At 43.5% G+C, this 19,642-nt stretch overlaps 1 protein-coding gene across 7 annotated transcripts; it reads left to right on the top strand.

The window, feature by feature from the left end:
- The first annotated feature begins 860 nt into the window (after positions 1-860).
- On the top strand, positions 861-16,034 carry ZNF875 (zinc finger protein 875). 7 transcript variants are annotated; one of them, XM_053605060.1, is made up of 5 exons: positions 861-989; positions 1,386-1,474; positions 10,255-10,381; positions 11,137-11,232; positions 13,377-16,034. In XM_053605060.1, exons 2-5 carry the CDS (start codon positions 1,442-1,444, stop codon positions 15,155-15,157), a joined length of 2,037 nt encoding a protein of 678 aa, XP_053461035.1. In that variant the 5' UTR covers positions 861-989; positions 1,386-1,441; the 3' UTR covers positions 15,158-16,034. The 7 variants fall into 7 exon arrangements, with proteins under 7 accessions (XP_053461035.1, XP_053461034.1, XP_053461033.1 ...); XM_053605059.1 differs by having other exon boundaries at positions 13,374-16,034; XM_053605058.1 differs by lacking the exon at positions 1,386-1,474 and having other exon boundaries at positions 885-989.
- The last annotated feature ends 3,608 nt before the right edge of the window (positions 16,035-19,642 follow it).

Below are 19,642 nucleotides of genomic sequence, written 5' to 3'. Positions count from 1 at the left end.
AAAGAATATTTTTATGTGGTATATTTAAATATTAATGCAAAAAATCCATGTTGAACCAAATTCACAATTATGCTTCCTCTTCAACTCCCACCCCACCTGCCAACCACTTACAGTTCCTCCAAGCTGCATTTATCCTCCCTCCAGCCTCCAACAGAAAACTTGGAGATTTCAGAATGAAGTCTTGGGTCCTCAGTGCCACTATAACCAGGGGATCTTTGCTGCTTGCCCCACGTTCAGCCTCTTCTATACCCTAAAATCGTGGGGACACACAACCAGTCTCCCCTGCCCCCTACATTCTCGGAGTTTGACCCAAGCCAATCCCAGTCTCCCAAAATGGCCTTGGAATTAATTACCTGTTAATTCTGGCGCACTCACCTACTCTTGGGGACATAGGGCCAGTGTCGCCTGGAAACCAGGATTCCCAGCAGAGCATCACCCCGCTGCCTCACCCCCCTCCCAAGGGCCTTGCCTGAGCCACACCCGTCCCGGTCGTGTCTTCAGCTCCTGGAAGGGAACACCAGGACCCAGCTAGCTGAAGATCAACGCACACGGTCTGGCCACCAGCCATTGAAACACACAGCCAGCCAGGACTACATTTTCTGGAGTCGTTGAGCATTCTCGCGACGCTTTCGCGGTCAGCAGATCTTATTGGCCCTCGATGTAGAAACTTGTGAACCTCGCCGTCTGTGCATTTCAGTAATGGGATTCAAAACTTGGTTGTATAAGTGGCGCAGGTGTCGGAGTCATCTCGCCAGGACCAAGCCAACCCCTCCACCTCCCTGCCCAAAACTACACTCCCCAAAGGGCTCTGCGGTCACTTCCGCCTTCCCTCTTACTCCCGCCCCCAGGGTCGAGCGAAACTTCCGGTCCGTGGGTCCGGCTTAGGCAGGAGCACAGCGGTGGAGTATTTCCTGTTGATGTGTTTTCTGCACTTCTGGGCTTCGGTGCCGACATTCGGCCTCGGGATCCGCAGCGTGCATCCGTGTTCCGTGAGTGCCCTGTAGGCAGTCAGCATGTCCCTCTGCTTGTCCCGTTTTCAGTCTCGGAGACAGAGGCTGGGAGAGGCAGAACTCTCTGAACTCGGGCGCTCTCCTGTGGCATCTCCAGGCCATTTCCCTTTCATTTGAGTTCTCAGGGTTAGAGACAAACCTTCACTCCATTGCTGAGTGATAAAGGCTTCACTCTCTGACCAGAACCTGGGGCTGAACTTGAAGGTCCTGGGTCATCCTGGGCTTCTTTCCAGGGCTCTGGACCGGAATTGGACCTCCTTGGTGATTTCAGTAACATCCTCGACTCCCAGCGTGGGGCTCTGGAGCAGATTCCGCTTCACCTTGTGGGGGGAAGTTTCCACCTAGGCACTTTCTCATTTCTCTTCACGTCTCTAGATCTATCTACTGAGGCTTTGCCCTTCTCCAAAGAGAGCACTCAGGAGACCAGGAAAATGGCCACGGGGCTCCTGAGAGCCAAAAAAGAGGTGAGAGTTACCTGTAATTCCAAACAGGGTGAATCCTGTTACCTTTCCTTGCCCTGCCGGCTGTCTTGTTGGTATTGGACAAAGTTCATTCCTGGACTTGGAAAAGTGGCTCCATCTTACATGGAGTCCTCCCTCAGCCTTCTTTTCTGCTGCATCCACATCTCAGTCATTCACAAAGTAGTTAGGGGCAGTTGAAATAAAAGCCCAGGGACGTCTCTGCTTAATTCTGTAGTGATATCGAGGAAGGGTAGGAACAGCAGAGATTTGAATTGAAGTGATTAAGCGGGACTCTCAGGAGTAAGGCTGTCTCGGCTGCCCCTAAAGATAATGAGAGTTGGGGGGAAGACATACCGGTGGGAAAAGCTCAGGAAGCATGGGGCCGCTGGACACAGTGTGGGAGGATTGTGTGGATTGTGGTCACTTACTTCAGATTGATTTTTAAATACACGTGCAAGTGAAGATACAGACTATCCACACAAAGAACAGGCATGAGTTTCATATGATATGAGCATTTTCAGCATTTAGCAACTGGGAGATTTCACCCCAAACTCCAAATTGTCTGCTTCTTTGAAAAGAAATCTAAGTTTGCACTGTTCTTTGGTGTGAGGCAGTTTGAGCTGAATGATGTCTTCATCATTTGGACAGGACTTGCAGGGTCTATATGCTGCACTTCCTATAGTCTCCTTTATGCTGAGGGTGAAACCGATTGACAAGCTGACATTTTGCCTGCCATTCTCATTTTTATTATCTACCTGGCTCCTGAAGGATATGTGTTTTCCACCTCTGAGTCTTGGTGGGGACAGATGAAAAGAATACTGAGTGTTAGGCTGAATTGTGTGTAGACTTTGTTTTTGAGTAAGCTGGGTTTTGAAGGATTTTGACAAGGGCTTTGACATAAAGGAAATCAATATTATGTGGGATATAGTGGTTGACAATGTATAGGAGACTTAAGAGGACGCTTTCCAACCCCTGAGAGTGGTGACTGTGATGACCTTGACTTAATTGAAAGCAATTAACATTTATTGAGCACTGACACAGTTGCTAGACTTGATCACTGCCACTTTTGTTATGCGTTAATTTGGTTATTTCAGATTTTCCTTGACTATGCTTATGGATAAATCAGACTAGAATTTAGGCAGAAAAAGAGATTAATTTATTCTGGACTCCTGTGGTGAGAATATATATGTTCCTAGATGTTACCAGAGTAACACTGACGATTTAGTGTTTCTCATTTGTAAAATATTATATTCATTTGAAACCGTTAATACCAGAAAAAATTCAATTCAGGACATTTCCTAAAGTACCATTGAGTCTTTTGTTTGTGTACTTTCTTTACTATTCATAATGTTGCTAGGAAAACATTTTGATTTGCTGGGAAAAGCCAGAAGTTTGTATCAGCTGACTTTTCCTTTCCCACCTCCTTCACCCTCAGTAGGACTCTTAGGTCCTTCATGAACTGTGTCATGTACATAATCAATATGTTCCTCAACATAAGTTTTTTGTAAAAAAGTGTTTACTTAGAAAAACTTAAAGGGCCTGAGCATTTGAATGGCCAAATTGTTTAAGATGAAATCACTGTGCCTAGAAGAGCACCGAGCACACATGAAATGTTTGCTGCATAAAAACACCACAACTCTAAATAAATTAATTTGAAGAAACTAAGTAACAAAGAAGTTTTTGTTGTTTGTTTTGGTATAATATTAGGGACATACAATTAATCACATATTTCAGGGAATTTGGGTAGAATTTCGAGGACTTCTGATTTACAAGACATCTAAATTACACAAAACAAAGTAAGTGTATGATAGTACATTAGTTACCACTGCCAAGGACCTTGCCTCAGAGGATAAATTAAAATTTGTATTAAATTTGTAACAAATCAGATGGGCTGGCAGGCCAATTTACGTTATTTTTCCTTAGATTGTTTTTCATTGATTACATTCAGTGAACTTGCTGAATATCTACTATGTGCAGGACATTTGATAAAATACATTTAGTGATGTGTAAAGCATAAGCTACATACTTAGGAGTCTTCCATTTTATTTTGAGATTCCTTTATCATTGGGATTTGATTTAATTTTATATACACACACACCTTCCTCCAAACACACATTTTGAAGGGGCCTAATGCTAAATCATAATGTATTAAAGTTAATGACCGTGTGCGTATCTACCTAGACTGATTTTTTTTGTTTTTTGAGATAAGAGTCTCACTATGTTGGCCTCAGTAGAGTGCTGTGGCATCACAGCTCACAGCCACCTCAAACTCTTGGGTTTAAGAGATTCTCTTGCCTTAGCCTCCCAAGTAGCTGGGACTACAGGAGCCCACCACAACACCCGGCTATTTTTTTTTTTTTTTGAGACAGTCTCACTTTATCGCCCTTGGTAGAGTGCTGTGGCGTCACAGCTCAAAGCAACCTCCAACTCCTGGGCTCAAGCAATTCTCTTGCCTCAGCCTCCCAAGTAGCTGAGTCCCAGCTACAGGCACCCACCAGAACACCCGGCTATTTTTTTGTTGCAGTTTGGCTGGGGCCGGGTTTGAACCTGCCACCCTTGGAATATGGGGCCAGCACCCTACCCACTAAGGCAGAGGTGCCGTCCACCAGCTATTTTTTTGTTGTAATTGTCGTTGTTTGGCAGGCCTGGGCTGAGTTTGAATCCGCCAGCCCCAGTGTATGTGGCTGGTGCCCTAGCTGCTGAGCTACAGGTACTCAGCCTACCTAGACTGATTTTTAAAGATGAAGGAACAGCCAGCATTTATCCCACTAAAAGTGACTTTCATAATAGTCCACTGAGTGGATGAACTCATCAACCATTTCCCAACTTTTGGACATTTAAGCTGTTCTCAATATTTAACTACTATAAATAATGCTTATCTGGTCAGCTTTGTACATGAAACTCTTTTATAGACTTACATTCTCATAAAACAATATGAGCCACAGCTCGGCACCCATAGCACAGTGGTTATGGCATCAGCCACATACACCGAGGCTGGCGGGTTCGAACCCAGGCCAGCTAAGCAACAATGACAACTGCAACAGAAAAATAGCCGGGCGTTGTGGCAGGCATCTATAGTCCCAGCTACTTGGAGGTTGAGACAAGACAATCGCTTAAGCCCAATAGTTCGAGGTTATTGTGAGCTGTGACGCCACAGCACTCTACCAAGGGCGACATAGTGAGACTCTGTCTCAAAAAAAAAAAAAAAGAGTATGGGCCAGGCATGGTGGTTCATGCCTGTAATGAGTAAGTAGCACTCTGGTAGGCTGAGGTCGGTACATAGCTTGAGCTCAAGAGTTTGAAACCAGCCTGAAAGCAAGAGTGAGAGCCTGTCTCTACTAAAAAATAGGAAAAATGGGCAGCGCCTATGGCTCAGTTGGTAGGGCACCAGTCCCGTATACCGAGGGTGGCGGGTTTAAGCCTGGCCTTGGCCAAACTGCAACAAAAAAAATACCTGGGTGTTGTGGTGGGTGCCTGTAGTCCCAGCTACTTGGGAGGCTGAGTCAGGAGAATTGCCTAAGCCCAGGAATTGGAGGTTGCTGTGAGCTGTGTGACGCCACAGCACTCTACCAAAAGCGATACAGTGAGACTCTGTACCAAAAAAATATACATATATAGGAAAAATTAGCTGGGTGTTATAGTGGCTACCTGTAGTCCCCAGCTACTCAGGAGGTTGAGGCAAGAGGATCATTTGAGCCCAAAAGTTGGAGGTTGTTGAGAGCTACAATGACGCTATCAAACTCTAAGCAACATGACAGAGTAAGACTTTGTCTTAAAAAACAAAACAAGGGCGGCGCCTGTGGCTCAGTCGGTAAGGCACCGGCCCCATATGCCGAGGGTGGCGGGTTCGAACCCGGCCCCGGCCAAACTGCAACCAAAAAAAATAGCCGGGCGTTGTGGCGGGCACCTGTAGTCCCAGCTACTCGGGAGGCTGAGGCAGGAGGATCACTTAAGCCCAGGAGTTGGAGGTTGCTGTGAGCTGTTCGATGCCAAGGCACTCTACTGAGGGCCATAAAGTAGTGAGACTCTGTCTCTACAAAAAAAAAAAAAAAAACCAAAAGCCAATATAATATGTAGAAATGACAGTGTTGAAGCATTGGGCACCAACACCAGTGGGCACTTTGAACTTGGATCCTGTCAATTATTTCTTCCTTTATTGAGACTCCCTTCTTCCTTTTCCATGTCTTTGCTTTATACTATACAATTTTTATTTTTATTAATTTATTTTTTGAGACAGAGTCTCACTTTGTCACCCTTGGTAGAGTGCTGTGACGTCATAGCTCACAGCAACCTCTAACTCTTGGGCTCAAGCAAGTCTCTTGCCTCAGCCTTCCAAGCAGCTGGGACTACAGGCGCCCACCATAAAGCCTGGCTATTTTTAGAGGCGGGGTCTCACTCTGGCTCAGGCTGGTCTCCAACCTGTGAGCTCAGGCAATCCTTGGCCTCCCAAGTGCTGAGGTTACAGGCGTGAGCCACCGGACCCAACAGGCACAGGTAGGTTTTGTGGGTTTCACAAAACCTTGTCATTTTCTGCAGTCAACTAGCAGTTTGGGTGGGGCTGGACATTCCTGTGTGTTGGTTGACTGTGGTGCCTAATTTTTACTTCTCTTCCTCATGGGCTTCTGCTTATTCTAGAGACTGCCTGAGCTTAGTCAAATGGCGGTCCTGTGTTTCTCTACACAACAAAGAAGAGCAGCCTCAATGAAAAGGTGCCTTTAAACCTTCGTCCTTTGTCATGTTAGCTAATGTCCCTTTGGCCACAGCGAGCCACGTGGCCAAGTTCAGAGTCATCATAAAAGAGGATAATACCAGGATGTAGATACAGGGAAACGTGATCCATGGGGTTCATTACTGCAAATTCCCTCGAATCTCAATGATTCCTATCCTTCCCATGTACAAGATAAATTCATTCCCTTCTCAGGACCCCCAAAAGTTTTTTGTGTTTTGTTTTTTTTTTGTAGAGACAGAGTCTCACTTTATGGCCCTTGGTAGAGTGCCATGGCATCGCACAGCTCACAGCAACCTTCAGTTCCTGGGCTTAAGCGATTCTCTTGCCTCAGCCTCCCGAGTAGCTGGGACTACAGGCACCTGCCACAATGCCCAGCTATTTTTTGGTTGCAGTTCAGCCGGGGCCGGGTTCGAACCCGCCACCCTCCGTACATGGGGCCGGCGCCTTACCGACTGAGCCACAGGCGCTGCCCAGGACCCCCAAAAGTTTTGTCTTCATTCTCAAAGTCCATTATCTTCTGTGTATCAGTCTGGATGTGGCTATGTACTAACAGATTATTTACTACTATTTTTTTTTTTTTGGGTGCAGTGGCTCACACCTGTAATCCTAGCACTTGGGAGGCCAAAGCGGGTGGACTGCCTGAGCTCACGGGTTCAAGACAAGCCCGAGCAAGAGTGAGACCCCATCTCAAAAAAAAAAAAAAACAAGTTCATGACCAGGCTGAGCAAGGGGCACTGTCAAGGAGTGCTCCACTCCAAATCCATAGTGTTTACAGAACCTGCTACACGCATGGTTCTCAGACCACTATGAGTTGTTTCAGGGATGCAGGAATAATCAGTTGTGTTAAATTTGTTGAAACAACATAAGTTGCTCTCTACAGTATCTCCTTCACTGAAGATTTTCAAGGAGGATGTGTGTTTATGTTCTGAGAAGTAGTTATAAAGTCAAATTAACACAAGGACTAGGCAGGTGCTGGAATAGTTTTTTTCACTCCACCATTTAATTATGAACAGTTTTAAACATAAAGAAAAAATAGACTTGTACATTGAATACTCATATACCCACCTAGATTCAACAGTGAATACTTCTTTTTCATGGAACCTGTCCTCATCTGTATCCTACAGTGACCACTCCCTCTTGAAATTCCTCTGACACAGTGATTCACAATCATGACTATACTTTATACTTTTTTTTTTTTCCCCCCAGTTGCCCAGGGATTGAGTGCCATAGCATTGTAGCTCACAACAACTTCAAACTCTTGGGCTCAAGCAAATCTCTTGCCTCAACCTTCTGAGTATCTGGGACTCCAGGTGCCCACCACAACGCTGGGCTATTTTTAGAGACAGGTTTTTTTCTTGCTCAGCCTGGTCATGAACTTGTTTTTTTTTTTTTTTTTGAGATGGGGTCTCACTCTTGCTCGGGCTTGTCTTGAACCCGTGAGCTCAGGCAGTCCACCCGCTTCGGCCTCCCAAGTGCTAGGATTACAGGTGTGAGCCACTGCACCCAGCCTAGTGCTAGGATTTTTTATGAGCTTTTAAAAGTACTAAAGTTCCATCCCCAAAGAGTCTGATCTTATTGATTTGTGGTAGGAATCTATAATTTTTTTTTCTTTTTTTTTTTTTGTGGTTTTTGGCCGGGGCTGGGTTTGAACCCGCCACCTCCGGCATATAGGACCGGCGCCCTACTCCTTGAGCCACAGGCGCCGCCCAGGAATCTATAATTTAAATCACCACGTAAGTATCTCTAAATAGTATAGTCAGAGATGAGGGATGAGAACCACAGCCCTCACTCAAATATCTCTTCATTTGTGATTAAGTACATTGGAACTGGTTGGATTTGGGGACAGTTATTAAAATAATGGGGTGGTGGTATTGGTAGAGTCAGTCATAAGGCCATTCCACAGCTTAGTCTGTGTAGAACAGTCAAGCTAGTAGGGGACAGAATATTTAGGGGAGGGCCCCTAAGAGGGTAAGAACCCTGGAGAGGGTACAGGATGGAATTAGTTTGAGATGTATAGTGTTATACGCTCAAGTGATGAATGGCATTCTCAGAAGGGGAGGCAAAATCAAATCACCAAAGAGACAAGGCTTGCACCTAAATGAATGAAGCTGACAAGGCAATCTGTCAGTAGTATGGTTGGCTAGTGGCCCCCAGTGTGAGTCACCTTCAGCCAAATGTAGTCCTGCAGCAGCACACAGCCCAGAATGGTTAGATTTATATATATTTGAACAGGACCCATAAATCAATAATTTCATATGAACCAAAGTAGTCTGTGGGTCAGATTAATCTAAGTTATGGACTGCAGGTTGTACCCTGTTTTAAAAGACAGAATAAGTGGCCAGGCAAGGTGGCTCAGGCCTATAATCACAGCACTTTAGGAGGCCAAGGTGGGTGGATTGTTTGAGCTCACAAGTTCGAGATCAGCCTGAGAAAGCAAGACCCTATCTCTATTAAAAACAGAAAAAAACTGAGGTAAGAGGATTGCTTGAACCCAAGAGTTGGAGGTTGCTGTGAGGTAGGATGCCTAGGGTGACAGCTTGAGACTCTGTCTAAAAAAGAAAAAGACAAAATAGTGTGGCACCTGTGGCTCAAAGGAGTAGGGTGCCGGCCCCATATACCAGAGGTGGTGGGTTCAAACCTGGCCCCAGCCAAAAACTGTAAAAAAACAAAGACAAAATAAGTGTTGGGCTGGGAAGAATCCAAGAATTAGATTTCGAGGCTCATGTGGACCTGGAAACCTCAGCAAACTTCCACGCCAAGGATTATATATTCTCACCTTCTGAAGTACAGCTTATTAGGTAGCAGAGGTTCATTTGAAACTTTGTTGATAGAGTAGTAATACATCATTTTCAGTCATTTAAAAATATCTGACTGTTAAGTGCAAATTCTATCCTATATACTAGAACCATAGCAGTGAACCATGCACGTGGAACTTACAGTCTAGTGGGAGTCAGAATAAAATCGAATAACATGTATTAGAGTTAAAGGAATACAGTAAAACAGGGAAGGGAATAAGACACACCGAGGGAGGGGAAAGCATTTTACACAGAAGGGCCAGGGAAGTCCTCCCTGCGCATGTCTGGTGTGCGCAGCAGTCAGGTGTTTGAGACCTTTACACACATACTAATAATTATCAACTCATCCTCACCACCATGTGAGATAAACACTGTTATTCTCATTTCATAGAAGGTGAAACTGAAGTGCTGGTAGCTAAAGAATTTGCCAGAGATGGGTTCACAAATTACTACATGGTGATTTGAGCCCACTGTCTTCACCACCATCAACTTTCCCTTCTTAAGCCCAAGCAGGCAAGTGGCAGGTTATTTGCCACCCCCAACCCCAGGCTTGGCTGCTTCAATTAGAACATAAATGCTTAGACCAACTAGTTTTCTGACATTTTTCAAACTCAGCAAGATGATGATTTGCTGCTGTTCAATTGTGTGTGTGTGTGAGATGTCCTCCTCGTCTCCCTGCCTAGTTTTGTTTGTTTTGAGACAGAGTGTCACTCTGTTGCCCTGGGTTGAGTGCTGTGGCATCATAGCTCACAGCAACCTCAAACTCTTGGACTTGAGCAATCCTCTTGCCTCAGTCTCCCAAAGTAGTTGGGATTACAGGTGCCAGCCACCATGCCTGGCTAATTTTTCTATTTTTAGTAGAGATCGGTCTCGTTTTTGCTCAGGCTGGTCTCAAATTCCTGAGCTCAAGCAGTCCACCCACCTTGGCCTCCCAGAGTTCTAGGAGTACAGGCATGAGCCACCACACTCAGTTCTCCCTGCCTAGTTTTAAGGCTCCCTATGTGTAGGAGCTTTTATTTTGTTTTGTTGTTATGCTTCATAGCAGCTAGCTGGGATTTTGACAGTCTTAGGTGCATGGATGACACTGGCTGGACAGAGAGATAGGGTAATAATGGCATTTGACCCCTGGGCGACAAGGTCACAATCCAAAGTAGGGTCTAGAAATCTTTCCTGCGTTGCTCAGGGAAGCCTTTGATTCTCGTTCTAAGCTGTAGGAAAGGCAGAGTCCTGGATGAGGAGGGGTGTGTTTTGTGTTAAAGGTGTTCGTGGCATTCAGGGATGTGGCTGTGGACTTCACACAGCAGGAGTGGAGATTGTTGAGCCCTGCTCAGAGGACCCTGCACAGGGAAGTGATGCTGGAGACCTATAACCACCTGGTCTCACTGGGTAAGAATGGCTTCCCTAAGCACTTAAAGTTTTCACCACAAGGTATTTGCCACTCATCAAGAGCAAAGCCTACTGATGGAGCACCTTTGCCTTAGAGTTGGGCTTAAAAACAATAATTTACTGTATCCTCTGGGTAAATATGGATTTATTAGATTTCAAACCAGGTAGATTGATTTATTGATATTATGTATGATACTGTTTCCAGGCCTCTTTCCCAAAGCTGAGGCTTTCTTTTTACTTTATCTTAAACCCAGAAGACTTTTCATCTACTAAGTGTTAATATGCCGTCTTTCTGATTGGACTCACCTTTCTTTATCCAGCTCTTCTACTTCAGAAAGATAACTATTCATAGATCTTTTGTACTCTCTGGATTTTCTCACCCATTTTTTATACACAGACACACACACACACACACACACACATCCCTATTATACAGGGTATCCATAAAATTCATGTGCAATTGCATACGAACTTTATAGAGACTCTGTACAAATTATATATTTTTATAAGCTGCTAATTTTTTAAATTTCAAAATACTAAGGGGGTATAAATGTTTTAGGTTACTTGGATTGCTTTTGTAATGCTTGAGTTTTAGCTAAAGGTATGCCTGTCACCCAAAAAGTATTCATAGTACCCATTAGTCCATTAGTAGAGTTTACCCTTCCTCTCCTTCCCTATCCATTAGTGCTCTGAGTTCTAGAATTGCCTCTTGAGCCCATAACCAAAAATCTCCTTGTTTTCTTCCCTATGAACAGAAATTCCATTTTCTAAACCAAAACTCATCACTCAGCTGGAGCAAGGAGAGGAGCCCTGCAGAGATGAGAGAAAGTATCTGCTGGACATCCATCCAGGTGAGCATGAGGACAGGGTAGACTGGATAGTGTACAGCTTGGCAGATAGGGAGGGAGGAGCCATCTCTCAGGTACTGGAAAGAAGCTCTTCTCCAGGCTTCCTGGGCCACTGGTAAGACTGCCTGGCAGGGACTTTCTTTTGGAATATTATTTTCAGTTGAGTCAGGGACTTCCCTGGTTTCCTTGTCTCTTCCTTCTACCAAGAAGGTTTTCTTCCTCCTTTGTCTTACCTTCATCATGCTTAGCCTTTCCCCATTCATGGTTTTCTTTCGCTCCTCCTGATCTTAAAAACTATACTTCATGAGCATTATGTCTACCATCCTCTGGATACTTTCCAGTTTCTCCTATGCTTTTTTTTTTTTTTTTTTTTGGTTTTTTTGGCCGGGGCTAGGTTTGAACCTGCCACCTCCGGCATATGGGACCGGCGCCCTACTCCTTGAGCCACAGGTGCTGCCCCCAGTTTCTCCTATGCTAAGATTAATTGATTATTTCTACCTCTCCTGTCCCCTAATTAAAAAAATTATTGCATACTTAAGATTATAGCAAGCTAAGATAATAAAATGAATACTCATGTGTCCACACCCCAGGTTAAGAAGTAAAACATTACCTAAACAGTTGAAGCCCTCATTTCCCCTTCCCGGATTATATCCTATACCTCCCCAGACCCCTGCACAATATTGAACTATTTTTCAATATTAGGGATTTAATAATTCCCATGCATAGTTTTACTCTTTACTTCATATATGTGGATCCTTCAATCATCTAGATTGTTGTTTTGGTTTCATTGATTTTCTGTATTATTCATCTATTTCCTATTTAAGTGATTTTCAGTTTTGTTTTCCCCCTTCTATTGTCTTTAGGCTTAATTTTCTCTTTCTTGTCTTAATCTAACTTCTTCTCCTCCTTTCTTTTTTTTTTTTTTTTTCTATTTGAGACAGAGTCTCATTCTGTTGACTTAGGTAGAGTGCTGCGGCATCATAGCTCATAGCAACCTCAAACTCTTGGGCTCAAGGGATCTTCTTGCCTCAGCCTCCCAAGTACCTGGGACTACAGGCACCTGCCACAACACCCAGCTATGTTTTTGGTTGTAACTGTCATTGTTGTTTGGCAGGCCCGGGCTGGATTTGAACCCACCAGTTCAGGTGTATGTGGCTGTCTCCTTAGCCACTTGAGCCACAGGCGCCGAGCCCAAGTTCAATTTTTTTAATAAACTTATAGAGTTGTATGATTGTTAACTCCCTACAACTTTAGAACATTTCTATCCAAATAGTTCTCTTATGTCCATCTGTATGTATTTATCCTTCCTCCCAGTAGAACTCAGGAAACCATTGATTTGCTTACTCTGTATAGATTTTCTGTTTGTGGACATTTTATATAAATGACATTATAAAATATAAAGTCTTGGGCAGCGCCTGTGGCTCAAGGGGTAGGGCGCCGGTCCCATATGCTGGAGGTGGCGGGTTCAAGCCCAGCCCCGGCCAAAAACAAAAAAAAAAAAAAAATATATATATATATATATATATATATATATATATATATATATAAAGTCTTTTGCCTTCCAAGTAGCTGGGATTACAGGCACCTGCCACAATGCCCAGCTATTTTTTAGAGATGGAGTCTCACTCTTGCTCAGGCTGGTCTTGAACTCCTGAGTTCAAGCAATCTACCGCCTGGGCCTCCCTCAGTGCTGGGATTACAGGCATGAGCCACTGTGCCTGGCCCTAAAATATAAAGTGTTTTATATCTGGATTATTTTGTTTAGCATAATGTTTTTGAGGTTTATCTATGGATAAATGTTACGACATGTATCAGTAATCCCCTTCCTTTCTCTCTCCCACCCTATCTACCTACCCCGTCTCCTTTCCTCTTTTCCTTCTTCTCTTTAAAAAGGTAAACAAAAACAATTTAGCTGGCAAGCCATACAAAAACAGACTGCAAGCTGAATTTGGTCTGTCAGGTGAGTTTGCCAGCTCCTGCAATAGAAAATGTAATGCATGAAGTGAAACTAATAATAGACATTGGAAAGTATGTCTGGGTGGGAGATAGCTTGTGATGTAAATATATCATGAATGACCAATGGGCAGAGCAGAATGGCCTAGTAAGCCCTACCTATGACTCCTCTAAAAATGTTCTTTCTTCAGCAGGATCAAAGCTAGAAACTCAACCTTGTCCCTTCTGCCCTCTGATATTCTCCACTCAGCAAGCCCTTAGCCAACATGTGTGGCTGAGTCATCTTCCTCAGCTGTTCTCAGGTTTATGTGCAGGAAGTCCTGTGTGTCCAGGAAGACACTTTCTAGAAGATCAGAAACAACTGCAGGGTCAATTTCTTGATCATTTGTGCTTGAATGAGAAAGCAGAAATTCAAAAGAAAGAAAACTCTAAATCCCTGTTTGGGAGCGTGAGCAAAAGTGGCCCTTCAAAGGCATTCTCCAGCCCACCTGAAGAACAGCTAGTAGGGCCCAAGGAAGACAACACAGTGGTGGATATACGGACCAGCCCAGAACAGAAGGCAGACCTTGAGGAAGCAGACAAAGTATTGCAAGGTTTGGAAGTCTCAGGATTTGGAGTAATCAAATATGAAGAGTTTGGGCCAGGCTTTGTCAAAGACTCAAACCTTCTTGGCCTCCAGAAGACACACACAGGGGAGACACCTTACATGTACACTGAGTGGGGACAGAGCTTCAGCAGTATGTCAGTCCTCATCAAAAACCTAAGGACACACTCTGGGGAAAAGCCTTATGTGTGCAAGGAATGTGGGCGAGGTTTTACCTGGAAGTCAAACCTCATCACACACCAGCGGACACACTCAGGGGAGAAACCATATGTGTGCAAGGATTGTGGACGAGGCTTTACTTGGAAGTTAAACCTCTTCACACATCAGCGGACACACTCAGGGGTCAAGCCTTATGTGTGCAAGGAATGTGGGCGGAGCTTTAGCCTGAAGTCAAACCTCATCACACATGAGAGGGCACACACTGGGGAGAAGCCTTATATTTGCGGGGAATGTGGGCGTGGCTTTTGCCAGCATTCACACCTCATTAGACATAAGAGGACACATTCTGGAGAGAAGCCTTATGTCTGCAGGGAGTGTGAGCAATCCTTTAGCCAGAAGTCACACCTCAACAGACACTTAAGGACACACACAGGAGAGAAACCTTATGTATGCACAGAATGTGGGCGTCACTTTAGCTGGAAATCAAACCTCAAGACACACCAGAGGACACACTCAGGGGTTAAACCTTATATGTGCCTGGAGTGTGGGCAATGCTTTAGCCAGAAGTCGAACCTTAACAAACACCAGAGGTCACACACAGGGGAGAAACCATTTGTATGCACAGAGTGTGGGCGAGGGTTTACCCAGAAATCAACCCTCAACACCCACCAGAGGACACACTCAGAGGAGAAGCCGTTTGTATGCACAGAGTGTGGGCGAGGATTTACCCAGAAATCAACCCTCATCACACACCAGAGGACACACTCAGGGGAGAAGCCATTTGTATGCAGGGAGTGTGGGCGAGGCTTTAATGATAAGTCAATCCTCATCTCACACCAGAGGACACATTCAGGGGAAAAGCCTTTCGTGTGCAGGGAATGTGGTATAAGGTTCAGGCACAAGACAAACCTGTTTAGGCACAAGAGGGCACACTCGGGTACCTTTGTGTGCAGGGAGTGTGGGCAAGGCTTTTGTAATAATTTAACTCTCATTAAACACCAGAGGGCACACTCAGGGGGGAAGCCTCATGTGTGCCAGGAGTGTGGGCAAAGCTTTAGCTGGCAGTCACACCTCATTAGACACCAGAGGACACACTCAGGAGAAAAGCCTTATATTTGCAGAAAGTGTGGGCGGTGCTTTACTCGGAAGTCAAACCTCATCAAACATCAGCAGACACACTCAGGATACAAACTGTGTGTACAAGGAATGTAGTGAATCCTTTAGCCAAGAGTCACCCTTCAATAGACACCAGAGGACACACACAAGGCTGTGGCTTTTAGTCAGCCATTGTCAGTTACCAAAGTGGAGATACATGTGTGATAGTGTGCAGGAGACTGTATTGTAAAGAGGCATCTTCAGTGCATCTTACGGAGAATTGCTGGCCCATTTTCAGGACTTCTCTAGTGGGTATGGTGAGTAGTAGGTCAGGTAACGATGGAGGGAATACATTTAAGTAGGTTAAAATTAGGGAACAAAGACTACTTCCAAGTGTACTTGAACTCTGCTTTCAAAGTACTACAGACATTATAGAAATAATATTAGACCTTGTCTTTTGATGTCTGACCTTGTAACCTGGCAGAAGAGACTTGGCAGACACGGAGGCTGATTTAATCTTGGTTCCCCAAACCATGACCCTGCAGAGTCAGTCTCAGGGATAGTTTGGGGAATGGTGAATTCTTGGAGATAGAGCATGACTAGAAGAGGGTTTTATTGTATAACAGGATGACAGGTGAGAAAGACTATAAATGTCCTAGCTCTAAGCTTTGGGAAGAAGTATTCATTTTTAAAAATATTCCACCTTTGCCTGTCTCCTGGGAATTTCTCTGGTTTCCAGGTTGAATCTATACTGAAGATGCTTTTTATTGACACATTGTAGACTAGAAATATACTATGTGCTTCTATGAAGAACACATACATTATGCAGAAATAGAAAATGAAATTACTTTCTATTTTTCTTTGAATACAACATCCCACAAGGAATTCTTGAGTTTAAATCTTTCCAACCACTGTAAAACACGTAATTTTTTTTTTCTCTGATTGGGAATGCTAGTTTCAAAAGGAGAATAAAGTCCCACATATTAACTTAAAATTCTGGATTGGGTCCCAATCTTTTTCATGGAACTTGACTGATTCTGAATTTTATTGGGAAAAATAAAATTCCTAAGAACGAACTAGAAAGTTGGGTTTGGTGGCTTACCCTTGTATTCCTAGCACTCTGGGAGGCCAAGGCAGGTGGATTGCTTAAGCTCAGGAGTTCAAAACTAGCCTAAGCAAGAGTAAGACCCCATCTCAAAATAGTTTGGCATTGTGGTCTGCAGTCGCCAGCTATTTGGGAGGCTGAGGTAGGAGGATCACTTGAGTCCAAGAGTTTGAGGTTCCTGTGAGTTATGATGCCACAGCACTCTGCCAAGGGTGACAAAGTGAAACTCTGTCTCAAAAAAAAAAAAAAAGGCAAGAAAATACAAAAACTGTTGTAATAACACAAATGTTTATCCAAACCTAAATATTTAAAATAGATCTTTAGAACCATATTAAAAATCCAGAAAAACTCATCTATTTATGAGCCTTTAGAATGTTATAATACAATTATTTTTTCTTTTGAAACATTCTCACTCTGTCACCTTGACTAGAGTCCCATGTTGTCACTGTAGCTAACAGCAATCTCAAACTCTTGGGCTCAAGCAATCCTCTGTCCTCAGTCTCCCATGTAGCTGGGGACTACAGGCACCTGTCACAGTGTCTGGCTAGTTTTTCTTTTTTCTTTTTGCAGTTTTGGCCGGGGCTCGGTTTGAACCCCCTACCTCTGGCATATGGGGCCAGTGCCCTACTTCTTTGAGCCACAGGCGCCGCCCTAGTTTTTCTGTTTTTTAGTAGAGACAGGGTCTCATTCTTGCTTAGGCAGATCTGAAAATCCTGAGCTCAAGTGAGCCACCTGCTTCTGCCTCCCAGAATGCTAGGATTACAAGTGTGAGGCACTGCAACCAGCCAAAACAAGATTTCAAATTAGAGTGAAAATGGCAATTATCAGGTTTAGTGTTTGGGTCACTGGCTATCAATTTAGGGAAAAAAAAATAAAGGTAGACCTCAAAGTCATTTGCAGCAACAAAGGTAACCTTGAACATTATTCTATGGAAAATAAGCCAGACATAGAAACATAAATACTGCATGTTCTCATATGTGGAAACTAAAATTTTTGATGTCATAGAAGTAGAGAGTAGAGCAGTGGTCACTAGAGGCCAGCAAGAGTAGGAGCAAATGAGGGAAAGCTAGAGTTTGGTTAATGGATATAAAAGTACAGTTAGATTGGAGGAATAAGTTTTAGTTTTCTATAGCACTACAGGATGACTAAAATAAAAACAAAGAGACGAGTGAAATAATAGAATAGAATCAATGAAACCAAAAGGCGATACTTTTTTTTTTTGGCCGGGGCTGGGTTTGAACCCACCATCTCCAGCATATGGGACCTGCGCCCTACTCCTTGAGCCACAGGCGCCGCCCAAAAGGTGATACTTTTAAAAGACTTGACAGGCTCAGCACCTGTAACTCAGTGAGTAGGGTGCCAGGCACATACACTGGGGCTGGTGGGTTCAAACCCAGCTGAGGCCTGTTAAACAATGACTACAACAACAAAAACAATAGCTGGGCATTGTGGCGGGCACCTGTAGTCCCAGATACCTGGGAGGCTGAGGCTAGAGAAATCACTTTAAGCCCAAGAGTTTGAGGTTGCTGTGAGCTGTGACACCATGGCACTCTACCAAGGGCAATGTAGTGAGACTGTCTCAAAAAACAACCCCCCCCCAAAAAAACTCAACTACTTAATAACAACAAAAAGAATAAAATCCTAAGAATAAATTTAACCAAAGAGGTGAAAGACTTATACAGCAAAAGCTACAAAAAAACCCAAAAAAACTAAAAGAAATTTTAAAAGACTTTAGTAAATGTAAAAGCATTTCATGTTCATGGATTGGAAGACTTAGTATTGCTAAGATTTCAATACTACACAAAGTAATTCAGATTTGCTGCAATCCCTACCAAATTTTAATAGCTTTTTGATTGAATAGAAAAGCTGGTCTTCACATTCCTATGGAATTTCAAGTGGTCTCAAGTAGCCAAAACAGTATTATAAATTATAAGATAATTATCAATATCAAAACATATCACAAAGGTACAGTAGTCAAAAGAGTGGTACTGGGATACTATGGATAAACATATAGGCCAATATAGTAGAATTGATCCAACAATCAAGACAAACATCCAAGGCCAATTAAGTATTGACAAGTGTGTCAAGACTGAGGGGAAAGACCAATCTCTTCCACAAATAATGCTGGGACAACTGAATAACCACATGCAAATGAATGAAATTGGATCTCTAACAGTCGATCATAAAATTTACTCTAAATGGATCAATGACCTGAATATAAGAGCCAGAGAAACAAATGGATGGTGTATATATGTTATATACACACACACCAAGATTCATTATAAGGTATTGGTTCATGTAGTTACAGAGGCTGAGAATCCCATGATCTGCTATCTGCAAGGTGGAGATGTACGTAAGCCAGCAGTGTAGTTAGAAGACTTGAACACCAGGTAGCTAACAGTATAAATTTCAGTTCTAGCTGAAGACCTGAGAAACAAGGGCATCAAGGGCAAGAGAAGAATTCAATCATCTGCGTTTTTTGCTTTATTCAGGTCTTCAATGGACTGGATGATGCCACATTGGGGAAGGCCATCTGCTTAACTCAGATGGCCAATTCAGATGCAGGAACACCCTCATAGTCATATGCAGCAATAATGTTTAACCAGTCAAGTTGACACATAAAATTAAACATCATGAGAACTAAAACTAAGACTATTAGACGAGAACAAAGGGTTAAATATGACCTCTTAATTGGTAATGGATTTTTTTTTTTTACTTGGTACCTCAAATATGAACAATAAAAGAAAAATAGTAGGCCATGGGTGGGTGGTGGCTCACTTTGTAATCCTAGCACTCTGGGAGGACAAGGTGGGTGCATTGCTTGAGCTCACAAGTTAGAGACCAGCTTGAGCAAAAAGTGAGGCTAAAAAGTTCTTGAGCCCAAGAATTGGAGGTTGCTGTGAGCTATGATGCTATAGCACTCTACTCAGGACGACGCTTGAGACTCTCAAAAAAAAAAAAAAGAGAGAGAAAATAGTGTATCAGACAAATTTTTCAAAATTAAAAACCTTTGTTCATCAAAGGAAATTATCAAGAAAGTGAAAAGACAACCTACAGAACGGTAGAGAGTATTGTACGGTCATATATCTGATAAGGGTTTAGTATCTAGAATATATATGGAATTCTAGGCTCAGTGTCTGTGGCTCAAGCAGCTAAGGTGCCAGCCACATACACCTGACCTGCCGGGTTCCAATCCAGCCCAGGCTGCCAAACAACAATGACGGCTGCAACAAAAAAATAGCCCGTCCTTGTGGCGGGTGCCTGTAGTCCCAACTACTTGGGAGGCAGAGGCAGAAGAATCACTTGAGTCCAGGAGTTGGAGGTTGCTGTGAGCTGTGATGACAAAGCACTCTACCCATGGGGACAGCTTGAGGCTCTGTCATAAACAAACAAAAACAAAAAACAATAAAAATAATTCTTAAACTCAGAGACTAAAAGACAACTTATTAAAAATAGGCAAAGATTGGGTGGCGCCTGTGGCTTAGGGAATAGGGCGC

Source organism: Nycticebus coucang, chromosome 10 (assembly GCF_027406575.1).
Source record: "Nycticebus coucang isolate mNycCou1 chromosome 10, mNycCou1.pri, whole genome shotgun sequence".
Lineage (NCBI taxonomy): Eukaryota > Metazoa > Chordata > Mammalia > Primates > Lorisidae > Nycticebus > Nycticebus coucang.
Note: the sequence above shows the minus strand (reverse complement) of the source record. Positions and strands in the feature narration are given on the sequence as shown.